The sequence below is a fragment of the Coniosporium apollinis genome, assembly GCF_000281105.1.
Source record: "Coniosporium apollinis CBS 100218 chromosome Unknown supercont1.10, whole genome shotgun sequence".
Classification (NCBI taxonomy): Eukaryota; Fungi; Ascomycota; class Dothideomycetes; genus Coniosporium; species Coniosporium apollinis.
In genome coordinates, this window is record NW_006913272.1 from 443382 (window position 1) to 458063 (window position 14682).

The following is a 14682-nucleotide window of genomic DNA, read 5'->3' on the forward strand; positions in this document are numbered from 1 at the left end:
ACGACTGATAGCATAGCAGCAAGTTACCTGTTTGTTGCAGGGACGGTGGTGGAAGGTGAACGGCGATGGCATCGAGATTAGATCGCTTAGTCACGTAAGTTACCGCCTCCGTCTTCTTTCATTCCTCTGTTGCGGATCATCATTGTGCCGCGTCTTGGCATTTTTAACCGCATGGATTGTTGCAGCGCTGACCACGTGACACAGGCTACTCGAGACGGGCAGCACTCAGCTCATCCGTAACACAGCGGCGCAGCAGCTTGCCGACGTTCAGAAGCAACATCCCGATGAACTCTTCAATCTACTCACACGAGTCATTCCATATCTCAGATCCAAGTCTTGGGATACCCGCGTCGCAGCCGCCAAGGCCATCGGTGGCATTGTCGAGCATGCTGAGAAGTTCGACCCCAATGCAGACGACGACGAGCTATTCAAGCCGGAGGCTAACGGTCATACCCCCAATGGCTCCAATGGTGTGGCCGTCAAGGACGAAACTACGAACGGACTTCCACTTTCCGAGGACCAGTTGCAGCTGGCAACGCTCGATGTTGCTTCTATCCTAACGCATGGCAAAAAGCTCTTGGGCAGTGCTGGCAGAGAATATGACTACATGATGGCTGCTATGGATCCTGCGACGCGTCTTGACCACCAGAAGAAAAGCTTGACAGCACGCCTCGGTCTCGGAGGCGAGTACATCGAACAAGAGTTCATCACAGAGAAGGATTTCGCTGTGCCGTTTGCAAAGCAGATACCCCAAACACCAGGTTTACAACGGATCGACACCTCCGTAGGCAGGAATAACAGTACCGCATCTCCAGGAGTTTACTCGGCTGTGTCTCCGCATGACGCGGTCGGTCAGACGCCGACTGATGAACAGGGGCTCAGCAAGCGGCAGCTCAACATGCTCAAGCGCAAGAACAAGCAAGCATTTAAGCACCAGGCTAACAAGGTCCGCATCGTTGACATATCATGTCGGCGGTCAAGCATGGACTATCCACAGACGCCAGCCAGCGCCCATCCAGTACCTATCAAGACGGAGGTGAAGAGGGAAGAAAGCGACGACATCGCCAAAGATTACTTCTCGCTTGAGCGAGACGGCGGAGACGATGACAGTAAGGTCGTGGCAGAGTTCAAGGGCATGCCTGTGCCTGAAAAGTCCGCCTTCCAAACTGAAGCTGAAGAGGAAGGGTTAGAATGGCCATACGACAGGCTGTGCGAAGTCCTCACCGTCGATTTGTTCGATCATGCGTGGGAAATCCGCCATGGAGCTGCGATGGGTTTACGCGAAGTAATTCGTGTCCACGGAGCTGGCGCTGGGCGCAAGCGTGGCTTGACCCGAGAACAAAACGACATCCTCAACCAACGGTTCCTCGACGACCTCGCGTGTCGTATATGCGCCGTCTTCATGCTCGATCGCTTCGGGGACTATGTGTCCGATAACGTCGTTGCGCCCATCCGAGAAACTGCCGGTCAAGCTCTCGGTGCGGTACTACAATATCTTTCCGTCGAGTCAGTCAAAGCTGTCTATAACGTTCTGTATCGTCTAGTGATGCAACATGACCTTGATGGAAAGACGCCCATCTGGCAGGCCTGTCATGGAGGTATGATCGGGATGAGATACCTTGTCGCCGTGCGCAACGACCTCCTAGTCAAGGATCCGAGTCTCATGGACGGCGTTCTAAAGGCTGTGATGGAGGGCCTGGGCAACTTCGATGATGATGTACGGGCGGTGAGCGCTGCAACTCTCATCCCCGTCGCTGGCGAGTTCGTCAAGATGCGGCCCGAAGCACTCAACAGCCTGATTCACATCGTATGGGACTGCTTGTCGAACTTAAGCGACGACCTTAGTGCCAGCACCGGCTTCGTCATGGATCTTCTTGCCAAGCTCTGTAGCTTCACCGAGGTGTTAGATGCCATGAGGAGAAACGCGGCCAAAGACCCTGAGCAGTCGTTCGCACAGCTTGTTCCTCGACTTTACCCATTCCTTCGACACACGATTACGAGCGTACGATCCGCAGTTCTGCGCGCTTTTCTCACCTTCCTTGACATTGAGGGCGATGGCACCAAAGGCTGGGTCAACGGCAAAGCCCTCCGACTTGTCTACCAGAATCTTCTAGTTGAGCGGAATGAAGGTGTTCTTAAGCTGTCACTGCAAGTGTGGTACGCACTCCTGAGAGCTGTGGCAGATCGTGGACCGGACGCATTCAGAGATGAATTCGAGCCGCATGTAGATCCGTTGGTCACGCTTACCGTTCACCCAATCGGTGTCGTTCGACATCCCATCCCCATGGATGCATCGCTGTTCATTCGTCCCTCAGGTCAGCCCTTCGCTCCGCCAAGTCACACTCAGCATCGCCCTTTGAGAGTATCACCTCCAACCGGTGTAGAACCTCCGGCCAAGCGTAGACGGAAATCCGAGAAGAAGGATAGAGATGTAGCGCTGCCACCTTCAACAGCTCACAACATCGATGCACACATTATGTCCGGAGATGTTGAACTGGTGGGCGTGGATGTCATGATACGCTCGAAGATATATTCGGCTCAGGCGCTAGGCGCAGCCATTGCGCAGTGGCCTGAATCATCGCGAAACGATACCTTTGGACCAAGGATCATACCTCATCTTCAGTCACCGAACTCGACCACACAGCTGATTACATCTATGATCGCCGAAGAATATGCGAAAGCTACAGCGGAGGCAGATCAATTCGCGCAACGCATTGGAACTCCTTTACACGACATCGTCGAAGGCTCGCGGCCCATCTGGTACAGCGACCTCGTGCCTCACCTACAAATCGTTCGCGCGCAGGTTCAGTCCATGCTCAACACTTTCCGAGACAATTCCACCGGCAGTAGCTTGAAGATCCCGAATATCGCCTACCTGGTGCAAGGTGAACCCGAAGCCGGCCCCTTGGCTTTCTCGCTTGCTGAGGGAGAGAAGATTGCCAATGAAGACTTCGAACGACTGAAGAAGGCTTTGTCGCCAGCTCAGCGAATAGCCTCGCTCGAGACATTAAACACAGCACGAGCTGACGTTCAGACTGCGGTCGAGAACGCCAGGAATATTAAACAGCTTGCTGACCTGCGCATCAAGGCTGCTGCCGCTGCCGCAGTCATTGCGTTTGACAACATCCCGAAAAAGCCTGCAGCAACCATCAAAAGCGTCATGGACAGTGTGAAGCAAGAGGAGAACGTCGAACTGCAGAGGAGGTCAGCTAGCGCGGTCGCCTCGCTCGTCGAGCGGATGGTGACCGCCGGCAAGCGTGTCGTGACCGAGAAAGTCGTTGGCAACCTGGCCAAATTCTACTGCGCAGAGACCGCAGAAACACCCGAGTTCCATCCCAATATCGAAGTGGAAAATCCAGAAGTCGGTATCCTATCGCTCAAAAAAGACGAAGACATCCGAGATCATCCGGATGCCGCACGACACGAGCGGGAGGCCAAGGCGGCTCGCAATCAGCGCCGTGGGGCGAAAGAAGCTCTAGAGCAGCTTGTTGCAAGCTTCGGCAGTCAACTATTTGTCAAGTTACCGATCCTGGAGGAGCTCATCGAGGCTCCTGTTCGAGCCGTCTTCGCGAACGACGAACTTCCCAGCGAAATACGGAATCCAGACAACACTCTAGGACAGCAGGTCATCGACGCCCTGTCAACACTGCGCGCTCTCGTGTCGAAGTTCCATCCTGATCTTCACCAGAAGGTGCGGGTTCTCTTACCGCTCGTCGCCAAGGCAATGCAGTCTAAGCTTTCCGTTCTGCGGTATGCAGCAGCGAAGTGCTTCGCAACGATTTGCAGTGTTATGACCGTCGAAGGCATCAGCATGCTCGTCGAGAAGGTCTTGCCGTCCATTAGCAATGCCCTGGACGTGCACTGCCGGCAAGGTGCTATCGAATGCATCTATTGGCTCATTAACGTTATGGAAGACGGCATCCTGCCATATGTTATCTTCTTGATCGTGCCTGTTCTTGGCCGTATGAGCGATTCGAACGATGATATCCGGCTCATCGCCACCACCAGCTTCGCGACGCTGGTCAAACTAGTACCTCTAGAAGCAGGTATACCGGATCCACCCGGCTTGTCTCAAGAGCTACTGCAAGGACGAGAGAAAGAGCGGAAGTTCATCGCTCAGATGCTGGATCCGAAGAAGGTCGAGCCTTTCGAGATACCCGTGGCTATCAAAGCCGAGCTTCGCTCCTACCAGCAAGACGGTGTCAATTGGTTGGCCTTTCTCAACCGCTTCAACCTCCACGGCATCCTTTGCGATGACATGGGGCTTGGCAAGACTCTGCAGACTCTATGCATCGTTGCTAGTGATCATCATCAGCGCGCTGAGAAGTACGCAGAGACCGGAGCGCCGGACTTCCGACCCCTTCCCTCACTCATTGTTTGCCCACCCACGCTGTCCGGGCACTGGCAGCAAGAGATCAGGACATACGCACCGTTCCTGACTGCGGTTGCGTATGTGGGCTCACCATCCGAACGCATCAAATATAGGAATCAACTGATGAATGCCGACATTGTCATCACGTCTTACGACATCTGCCGCAACGACATTGATCTACTTGGGCCGCTCAACTGGAACTACTGTGTGCTGGATGAAGGCCACCTCATCAAGAACCCGAAGACTAAAACAACTATAGCTGTGAAACAACTCTCCAGTAACCATCGCCTCATCCTCTCAGGTACACCCATCCAGAACAACGTGCTCGAGCTCTGGTCTCTCTTCGACTTCCTTATGCCTGGCTTCCTTGGTACTGAAAAGGTCTTCCAAGATCGCTTCGCCAAGCCCATCGCCGCATCCCGCTATGCCAAATCCTCATCCAAAGAACAAGAAGCGGGCGCCCTCGCCATCGAAGCTCTACACAAGCAAGTCCTACCCTTCCTCCTCCGCCGTCTTAAAGAAGAAGTCCTCAACGACCTCCCACCAAAAATAATTCAAAACTACTACTGCGACCTCAGCGACCTGCAAAAGAAGCTTTTCGAAGACTTCAGCAAAAAAGAAGGCAAAGCCATCGCCGAAAAGGCCTCCTCCAACGACCGCGAGGCCAAACAGCACATCTTCCAGGCCCTGCAATACATGCGCAAACTGTGCAACTCGCCCGCGCTCGTCATGAAGGACACTCACAAGCAGTACGCCGCCACGCAAGCCTACCTCGCCAAACAAGGCACCAGTCTCCGCGACCCGACTCACGCGCCCAAACTCATGGCCCTCCGCGACCTCCTCGTCGACTGCGGCATCGGCGTCACTGGCTCCGATACCACGGGAGATATTCCGAACGCCAACGAGGCAGTCTCCCAGCACCGCGCGCTCATCTTCTGCCAGATGAAGGAGATGCTCGATATGGTGCAGACCGAAGTCCTGCGCAAGATGCTCCCTGCCGTGCAGTACATGCGGCTGGACGGCAGCGTCGAGGCGAACAAGCGCCAGGATATCGTCAATAAGTTCAACAGCGACCCGAGCTACGACGTGTTGTTGTTGACGACTAGTGTGGGCGGGCTGGGGCTTAATCTTACAGGCGCGGATACAGTCATCTTTGTCGAGCATGATTGGAACCCCCAGAAGGACATGCAGGCCATGGACCGCGCGCACAGGATTGGGCAGAAGAAGGTCGTCAATGTGTACAGGATTGTCACGCGCGGGACATTGGAGGAGAAGATCTTGAGGTAAGCCCCAACTCCATTCCCTTCCTCCCTCCTTTATCTCGTCTAGCGAACAACACACTAACATCTCTTCCCAGCCTCCAACGCTTCAAAATCGACGTCGCCAGCACAGTCGTGAACCAGCAAAACGCGGGCCTCGGCACAATGGAAACAGACCAGATCCTGGACCTGTTCAACATCTCGACGGGCGAGGCGCCGGCCATGCCCGCTGCGGACGGTGGCGTGGCCGAGGACGACGCGGTGGATGCGACGGGCGAGGTTAGGGAGAAGGGCAAGAAGGGCTTCCTGGATGAGCTCAGCGAGCTGTGGGATGAGAAGCAGTATGAGGAGGAGTATGACATGGATTCTTTCTTGGCGAGTATGAGGGGGTGAGGTGGGTGGAGGGATGGTGGACGGAGAGAGGGGAGAGGGGAGAGGGGAATTCCAAGAGCGGATCGTGTAGTGTATGGGGGACGACTCGGCTCTTCCGGATTGGTTACGGGATTGGAGCGTTTGGCGTTTGGGCGCCTCGAGCCTGTAGCATGGCCGGTTTCGCTGCAGCCGAAGCGTTGCTGCGCTGATTTACGGCGCGGGGTTTGCTATTGATTGCATGAGCGTGGGCGTGAGGATGGCTCGTGAGCACGCGCGAGACGGGGCATCAGACATCCCTAGCATTTTACACCAGCTTCAAAAGTAGAACAGCACTCGAGATTGAAGGTGCATGATATTATGTGACGCGTTCTATACTCATGTATGTTATTTGACTGATCAGATTCGTGTTCGGGGTATCTTTCATTCGGTCAAAACCGAAGGACTAGCGAAAAAGACCATCAAGAGTCCGCCCAGACCCTCGCGGCGATGTTATCCGGGATACTGCTCGGCAGCTTGAACACACCATTCCCCATCTCGGCTCGTTTAAGAATATAAGCGACGAGGGCAAACTCTTCAAAGTTCCAGTAGCAGTCGCTCGTGCGGTCCATGAGCCATCCGCCGAGGAGCCCGCTAGCCAGTCAGAGTCAGCAGCACGCCATGAGCAGTGGGCCGAACGAGGAAAAATCAGAGCCTATGGATGGGGAACAAACTTACTACACCTGCCTCTTCTCCCTCGCCCCGAGCCCAAAGCGCTCAAGCACGTGCTGACAGTCCGCAATACCAAGAAACGCCTCGTACCCCGCGAGTGCGCAGAACAGGCATTCGAGCTCGTCTTGCTGGTGGGGCGAGAGGAACGAGACGTCTTTGAAGCGGCGCGGCCAGGGGGAGCGGAGGTCGACGCCCAGGAAGTCGAGGGTGTAGGTCGGGTGCGTGACCCGTGAGACGGTGAAGCCGATGCTGAGTCGGGCGGCGCTGGTGTGCCGGTGGAAGGTTACGTCTGAAACGAGGTATTTGTAGGGGCTCGTAGGATCTGGAGCGGAGGGGGCGGGCTTCCGAGTCACTAAGATGGTACCGGAGAGGGAGCGGCTTAGAGGCTGGTCAGTTGGCGAGCCGGCTTCCGTCTGCGCGTCCGTGGAAAATGATGGAGATCTGGGTTCCGGACCATTATTACCGCGGTGGGTTATTGTCACTACGGGGTTGGATAGTGATCGATTGGAGGCCTGAAGTTTTGGCAGACTGATCTCAGTCTGCTCCTCTACGGGAGATGTGGAAATCTGTCGCTCCTCCCGTCCAGGATCCTTTTGAGGGAAGTATTTCGAGGACCGCGCGTTCTTCCGCTCTGCGGCACGTTGTCAGTGGTAGAACATTCGTTGAGGGACTGAAAAGCCAGCATTACGAAGTGATCCAGTAGTCATCGCCCTCTCCTTCAAGCTTGCATTGAGTCTGGCTTTACAGGGCGTATGGTTCGCATTCCGAATCGCGCCTAACTCGCCTCTCTCGTCCGCTAGGTCGACAAGAGGGCTGCCGATCGTTCGAGACTTCAGCTCCTCGAGCTGGATGCGCTGCTCAGAGAAGCTCTGTTTGAGCTTCTGATGTTCGTCGTCTGCATCTAATCAGCACGAATCAGGAATTAGGGACGTATGACCTACTCAGCTGTTCATGTCTTTCTCTCAGATCGGTATACTTCTGTTGTAGCTCCTTCAAATCGTTTTCAGAGCTTCCCACCGCTGTGGATTGCTTGGATAATGCTGGTGGTTCTGTAGCCGCATAACTGACTGTTTCCCCGTCCGAGATAGCATCGCTGTGCCTCTCAGACTGATCTCCATCATCTTCAGTTTGGCTGAGTGCCCTTCTGTAGACCTTGGAGCGCATGATCAGATGGTCAAACTCGAATTCCGTGGAAGTATCCATCGACATCCGGCCCACATTGAGGATGCTTTCCGCATCATCCGTGCCAGCATCGAAGATAGATTGGGGCGCTTTGATCGACTGCGGTACTCTGACCCTCGGATGCGTCCGACGGAGCGTCAGTGTCCGGCGCACAACCTGCTCCAACACAGTATTGTTGTTCTGTAGCAATTGGCGGATATCCGAGAGTTTCTCCCTAAGGCCGGGATAGCTGTTAGCCAGGGGCACGTGAGTGCATGCATTGTGACAGCCACGCACATCTGTAGCGCCTGTATAAGCAGCGTAAGAGCCGTCTGCTGCCCACGCAACTGCTGCAGAAGATCTTTCATGCTCTCCTCTTTCCAGAGATACTTTGCTTTGATAGACCAGCCAATGTCCTTTGATGCACTCTTACTGCTGGAGGTCAGTGACTGGACCTCGTCCTGGAGCACCGAGAAGACCATCATGCAGCCGGTGAGCGCCGTGTCAAAGGCGCCCTCCAGCTCCGGCCGGAATTGTAACTGCGTGGTAAGCGCGTCCGGGTTGGACAGCACAATCGTCTGGATGTGCGCGAGCGAGGCACTGATTACAGTTGACTCGGAGCAGATGGCGGAGATCATCATCTGAGCATCCTTGAACTTTTCTCGCAGGTCGCTGAGATCCTTGGCGATGTGTATACATCTTGTCGTGATTGAGAGAACGCTGGCTGTGATCGTGAGTGGATCCATCTCTTCATGGACAACTGAACCAGACCGCTTGCTTTTTCTGCGAGTGAGAGTAACGAATGGTAACTCCGCGTAGCAAGAGGAGTTTCGGACTATGGATTCAACTGAAACACGTCAAGGATGGAGCTGATCTCACTCTGCCTGCACCTCGCCATCTCAGCCGCATGCGAGTGGCCTGCAGCTTTATCGCAAAGTGTTGCTAGATACATCAAGAAATACATCAAAATTACGAAATCAGCCTAGTGGCACACTAAGTGGATGGCTATCAAGCACCCTCTTGAAGTGCAGTGATCCTTCGAGTGGCGTGCATCGTGCATGTGGGTCTACCACGGGGCGGTCGAGGGAGTTGACCGTCCGAATCGCCAAGATCGGATATACTCTAATTATTTGCAACCAAATGCCTAAGAGATGCTAGTTTATAGGTAGTGTTCAGTCTGCCGAATCTGTACTAAGTGAGTATAAAAACTTGCACAGATTTGGAGAGAGTTTCTCAGTCCGCTCTACGTGTGATCACGCATTTGTGAACGATGTCACACTCTAGAGACGGCGGTGTATCTACGCCTACCTGAGAGAGGGTTTTAGTCAGAGCAAGGAAACGACTAGTTGAAAGAAACAAAAGAAGCAGGGCAAATCTGCACAGTACGATGTTACGCTCCCGGGCGATATTGTCTCACTTACACGACAACCATAACGGTAGCTGCCAGTAGAGAAGCAAAAACAGGTCAAAGCCGGGTGTGAATGAAGACCTTAGAGGAGATGAATCATCTTCCATTTTTGCAAATTAAGCATCGATACTTATGTAGGACTATCAGAGGACTCCACAACCACCCGACAAGCCCTAAGCTACACCTATGGCCAGGTCAACAAATCCACCTCCACCATCCTATTCCCTTTTAAGTGACCTCAGCACATGGCTCGAAGAGGCATCCACCTATTTCCCCAGACTCGGAAACGCGCTCTGGTCGTCGAGGTTAACCGCCTGCGAAGCGCCTCCCCTCGCACCACCACGGGCGCCACGGTCTCCACCACGGAATTCGCCACGATCACCACGACCGCGTCCGCCCCTTCCACGGCCCTCGCCACGGAAACCGCCCTCGCCTCTGCCACCACGACCTTCGCCGCGGTCACCGCGATCACCGCGATCACCACGGAAGCCGCCACCCTCACCCCTACCACGGCCGCCGCCACGACCGCCACGGAACCCGCCCTCGCGGCCTCCAGCCGGACGACGATCGACGATGTCGCCGAGCTCCACACGCGCCTTCTCCTTCTTCTCGCGCTCGCGCTTCGCCTTTCCGCCAGAGCCAGCGATGAAATCCTCGCCCTCCTCGCGCTCAAGCGGCTTGCCCTCCGGGAACTTCTTCGCCGCGCCCTCGTTAGCTTTCCTTGCCTCCAGCCCACCACCAAGCTGGAGTTTCTTCTCCGCGAGCTCGGCGAGGTACTCGGCGTAGCTCTTCGTCTTGTCTTCTGGCTCCGGCGGCGGGATGTCCTCGCCTGCGCCCGCGACCACGGCGCCGGCCCAGTCGTTCTCGTGGCCGGCCATGGGCTCCCAGGCGTCGCCGTCTGCGTTGACGGGGGCTGGGACGACGGCGTCGAAGCCTTCTTTTTCTTCTTCTTTAGCGATGGCTTCACCGGCTTTTTCATCGGCCCATTCGCCCGTGCCGGTTGTCTCGCCCCAGCCGTGGGCGGCTTGCTTTTCGTGCTCGCTGCGGATACTGTGTTAGTGGGTTACTGGGGAGTGGAGGGGTGGGCTTACGCTATGCCGGTGCGGCTGTGGCGGTCGTCGCGTCCGGTGCGCGTGCCGCGGCCTCCGTAGCCACGTCCGCCGCGGGAACCACGGCCGCGGTTGCCGATGTCGCGGTGTTCATCCGGTCCTGTGTTGTGTCAGTTCGTGCAGCGTGCAGAAGGAATGGCTATGCAAGCTACCTCGGAGACGGTCGGGGTGACGGTCCTGACGCAGGCCATCATCTGGAGGCTTGCTGCGGTTCTGGTAGGCACCGGCGCCGCGGTCGCGGAAAGCTGCAGTCAAAGGTGTCAGCATATTCTCAGCCATTGAGTACAACGTAGTGGGAAGTGATATCATATGGAGATGGATGATGTACCCTGCTCACTGCCGGAAAAGACCTCGTGACGTCCGCCGCGTCCACCTCCTAGGGGTCGGGGAGTGTCCTTCGGGGACCCCTCGGCACCAGCATTGCGCTTGCCAGCGCGCTGGACAGGCTTGTCGATGGCCTTGGTAGGTGGCTCCGGCTCCCTGTCGGGATCGAGTTCCGGATCATTGCCTAAGAATGGGGTTAGATAGAACGAATGGACGTGAGACGCGGTTCAGGTACCGAGGAGGTCGTAAAGGTTCTGCGAGCGTGACAAACGTTAGCTCGAACTCCAAGGACAGTGTACAAGAGCCATTGGCATCCATTGACGAAGCTGAAAGCTTCGACTGCAACCGTCAAATGGCGGATGGGACTGACCTTGGATGCGATGCCTGACATCGCGAGGAAGTTCAAGCGCCTTTCGCGCTGCTCCTTTCAGGTGCGCAACCTGCTGAAAGTTACTGGTAAAGCTCGAGAGCTGATCCTACGACGCGAGGATCAGGGCTCTCTCAATGGATATGGCCGGTGTTGACGGGCGTTGGCGGTGGAAGGGGAGTTATTGGCGTTCTTGAGGTTGTAGCTGCACGGTGCGATTCGTTCTCGCTTAAGCCACCGTGCTCTGGAGTGACGTCCGTGTTTATCCGAATCGGCACAAGGCTCATCACGATGTCACGATGAAGCGCTGCAGCTTGCATGCTGATGCTAATGGCCACGAGCTATCCTGAGGCATCTGTCGACTTTGCCCGCTGTCTGAGCCAGAGAAGTAAACAATTGATGTGAATTGGTTATCTACAATTCAGCAACGGCAAGCCTTAACCTACATAACAGCGTAGCGAACCCCACTTCTCAAACAGGCGCTGCAAGATGCAACGATGCCACTTTTAATGAACGCCACCTTATGCAATGAATGTGACCACTAAACGCCCGCTAAAGGTGCTCGACAAAACAAAGCTCATCCTACCATGAAGTAATTGGTACAGCTGGCCAAAAGCGAACGAAAGCAGATTGAACTTTTTGAACCAAAACATGTCCTGTAAGCACGCACATATGAAGCACAAGTGTTTCAGCGTCGATCCCTCGGTCCTGGCAGGCAAGAGCCCGGGTGACAAGATCTGCGTCACAGCAATGTACGCGGACTTCGAACCAAGCTTCTCACCAATCGATGAGCGTGCATAGCCAGGCAAGAGGGTGGCAGTCTGCCAGACATCTTCTCGAGATCCTCGGCTCCAGGCATATGGCTGTTTCGTCCCAGTACAAACGTTGGCCTTGCCAGATTACGAGAGACGTATAGGATCCTCACGCGAACGACCTTGGTTTCAAGCTCCACGTGATCAAGACTAGTCGGGTCTCATAGCAGTCTTGGGCTCTCTTTGCGACTGCTTCGATCTTCGAAAGCTTTGTAGCTCATCTTATCTCGTCTCGTACGAGAACTGAGTCGGGAAATGCATGCTCGCCGTCAGTCCGAACGGGTCTGCATCTAGCATCGAATCGTAGGCGTCAAACATCTGCGGTACGCCGCCAAAGTTCGCATGATCGGCCGGCCGACCACCTGCCGCTGCGTGAATTTGCTGGGCGATGTTGTGCGTCGGCGGCTGAATGCCCTGCGCAGGCATCTGCGGCGGAAACGTTTGCGGATACGGCCCAGGGCCAGCCGAGTGCTCGCTTGTGTCTTGGTCGTCGTACATATCGGCTGCGGCATCGTACTCCTGTTCTGTACTCACAAAATCAATCTAGGACGAACATAGTTCTATGCCTAAGCATGGAGAGGAGGGGGCGGGACAGCTTGCCGAGTTGGTCCATGTGATTCTGATACGGTGAGGGGTAGTACCCACCACCTCCTAAAGCACTGCTGACGGTGGAACTCGAGCTGGCATGGCTTGTGACGACGGATGGTCGCTGAGGGGGACCCCGCTGCAAAGGCGCGAGTTGTGTTCTAGGCTGCTGCGGCCGCAAGTGTGGCTGGTGCCCGACTGGGCCGATGTTTGGCGAGACCCCTTGAGGCACGAAGTTTGGTGACTGCGTCGCGGCCGTCGATGGCGAAGATCCGCTGGAAGTGGGAGTGGGCTGCGAATGTGGTGAACGACTTGAGAGGAGACCCTCGGGGTGAGCAAATGGCGCGCCTTGCACACCTTCTACCTTGGGAGGCATGCCAACAAGAGAGCGCCTAGCCTGCTGCCTATTCATGATCGCGCGTTGCATGGGAGAGTGAGCCGGTGCAGTTGCTGGGGGAGGCATACGAGCGGCGCCCATGTTGGGACTGCCAGTTTTGGCGCGGAGTTCAGCATTTACATCGATACCTGTACCGTGGTTAGCGATGCCATATGCGGGAGGGTTCCCAATTCGAGGTCACAAATCTGTACCTTTCTCTAGTAGTATCCTCTCCAGCAGCGAGTTCTTGTACCTCAGCATGAGGCATTCATCTGCCGCGGTGCGGTGATTCGCCTGAAGCGCCTGCAGCGTGTCTTCATGTTGCTTGATGGTAGCCTCTAGCTGCTTGATGTACTCTGTCCTCCTCTCGCGGAAGGCTGCTTGCGCTTGCCTGTTGCGCTGCTTCCGTTCTTCGGACGTAGCATAGATCTTGTAGGAGCGCTTCGTTAGCGGACCCTGCGCAATTGTGACTGCCGTCATGACTTGGAGCAGAGGTATGGCCCGTGAGACAACTCTGAGCGCGCGCAAAACCAACACCGGGGAGCCGGTAGCCAGAACGCTCCCAAAGAGGCATTCAGTTCAGGAGCTTCTGTGGGTCTCTGCACCACCCTCTGGTAGGGGCAGTGTCTGGCTGGCTCGTAAGGCTGCTCTGGGGCGCTACCTCGCTGCTGGGTCTGGGTTGAAGGTGGTGTTGAAAGGGGAAAGCTTACAGGTTTGCGTCCGCCCTTGCGCTTCTGCTGCTGCTGCGGGTTGCTGTCCTGCGGATACGACTCGACCTCAGGCTCGGGCGACGAGCCCATGGAGCTCGTGGATCCTTCTCTGGACGGCTCCGTCTTTCCCAGCGACGCGGTCATATCGCTGACAGCGGCGTTATCTCCCATCTGCAGGTACCCCTCTGCGCCGGCCTGTGAGAGGTCGCAGAAGCGCGAAAAGCGAGAGTTGGGTGCGGTTAATTCGGAGCTAAGCGCGGTTACGGAGGCTTCTCCAAAGCGTCGGGACGGTTAGGTGAAAATGTTTGTGCGGTTTTCTGATAATGGACGATAAAGTCGCAGTCGATTGTTGGCTGAAAGATGGTGTGAGGTAAGAGGTTGGCTAATGGAATCGGCGACGGCTAAAGAATGGGGGGATATGAAAGCTAAAGAGTCCCGCACGGCGTCATCTGCTCAGCAGGGCTCCTTTTGGTTCCAGTTCCAGTTCCGTCCTTCGCCTGGCGGTTTGCGCCTGCGCCGCGGGGAGGAGAACAGCTGCGACTTCGGCTCACACAAAAGGCACGGCAGAACGTAGTCACGAAGACCAGCACGAGCAAATGGGCGTTCGCCGGGCGGAAGAGGGGGCAAGAGGGGCCAACGCAAACTCTGCAATTCCCTCTGCTGGCCCTCATCAGCCGCACGAGCGACTGGGCAAGTGAAAATATGGGGGGCACCAATGACCAGCGTCCAAGTCGTCGTCCGTCTAACTAGAGTAAAGCATTCTCGCTGGCGGTCAGCGCCGCTCAGAACTCGGCGCCGAGCGCTGGATAGGCCTCCTCCATCGAGTTTAGCATCAACGCCGTCGCTGAAGCTTCTCCACGGAGCTCGCTTCCGTCGCGGGCGAAGAGCTTGCTTGTTGGCAGCTCGCCCAGCGGCTGATCGTCTGTTGCACAGTGCGATCGTCACGCGTGGGAACCCTCCTCGTTCTCGTCTGAGACGGGAGCGTCGCATGGCGTTCAGTTGACGGAATGCTCATCCTCGTCCCGCAGCTCCAGATGCGACCGCGATCAGCAAGCGTTATCAGACATGGCATTCGCATTGTCGCCAGCGATTCCCGCTGGACAAGCGCATCAACGTGTC

At 55.9% G+C, this 14682-nt stretch overlaps 4 protein-coding genes across 4 annotated transcripts; 1 reads left to right on the forward strand and 3 right to left on the reverse strand.

Moving 5' to 3' along the window:
• Positions 1-65: 65 nt before the first annotated feature.
• W97_02722 (uncharacterized protein) lies at positions 66-6024 on the forward strand (the record flags this gene model as incomplete). The annotated part of the gene is made up of 3 exons (XM_007780621.1): positions 66-94; positions 205-5655; positions 5730-6024. 3 exons carry the CDS (start codon positions 66-68, stop codon positions 6022-6024), a joined length of 5775 nt encoding a protein of 1924 aa, XP_007778811.1.
• Positions 6025-6461: 437 nt separating this feature from the next.
• On the reverse strand, positions 6462-8618 carry W97_02723 (uncharacterized protein; the record flags this gene model as incomplete). Its single annotated transcript, XM_007780622.1, has 5 exons — positions 6462-6633; positions 6718-7342; positions 7400-7606; positions 7653-8107; positions 8170-8618. The coding sequence occupies 5 exons, from the start codon at positions 8616-8618 to the stop codon at positions 6462-6464; spliced, it is 1908 nt and encodes a 635-aa protein (XP_007778812.1).
• Positions 8619-9546: 928 nt separating this feature from the next.
• Positions 9547-11104, reverse strand: W97_02724 (uncharacterized protein; the record flags this gene model as incomplete). Its single annotated transcript, XM_007780623.1, has 6 exons — positions 9547-10321; positions 10372-10489; positions 10542-10634; positions 10718-10897; positions 10949-10967; positions 11084-11104. The coding sequence occupies 6 exons, from the start codon at positions 11102-11104 to the stop codon at positions 9547-9549; spliced, it is 1206 nt and encodes a 401-aa protein (XP_007778813.1).
• Positions 11105-12114: 1010 nt separating this feature from the next.
• On the reverse strand, positions 12115-13653 carry W97_02725 (uncharacterized protein; the record flags this gene model as incomplete). The annotated part of the gene is made up of 4 exons (XM_007780624.1): positions 12115-12416; positions 12538-13002; positions 13066-13282; positions 13564-13653. The coding sequence occupies 4 exons, from the start codon at positions 13651-13653 to the stop codon at positions 12115-12117; spliced, it is 1074 nt and encodes a 357-aa protein (XP_007778814.1).
• Positions 13654-14682: the final 1029 nt, after the last annotated feature.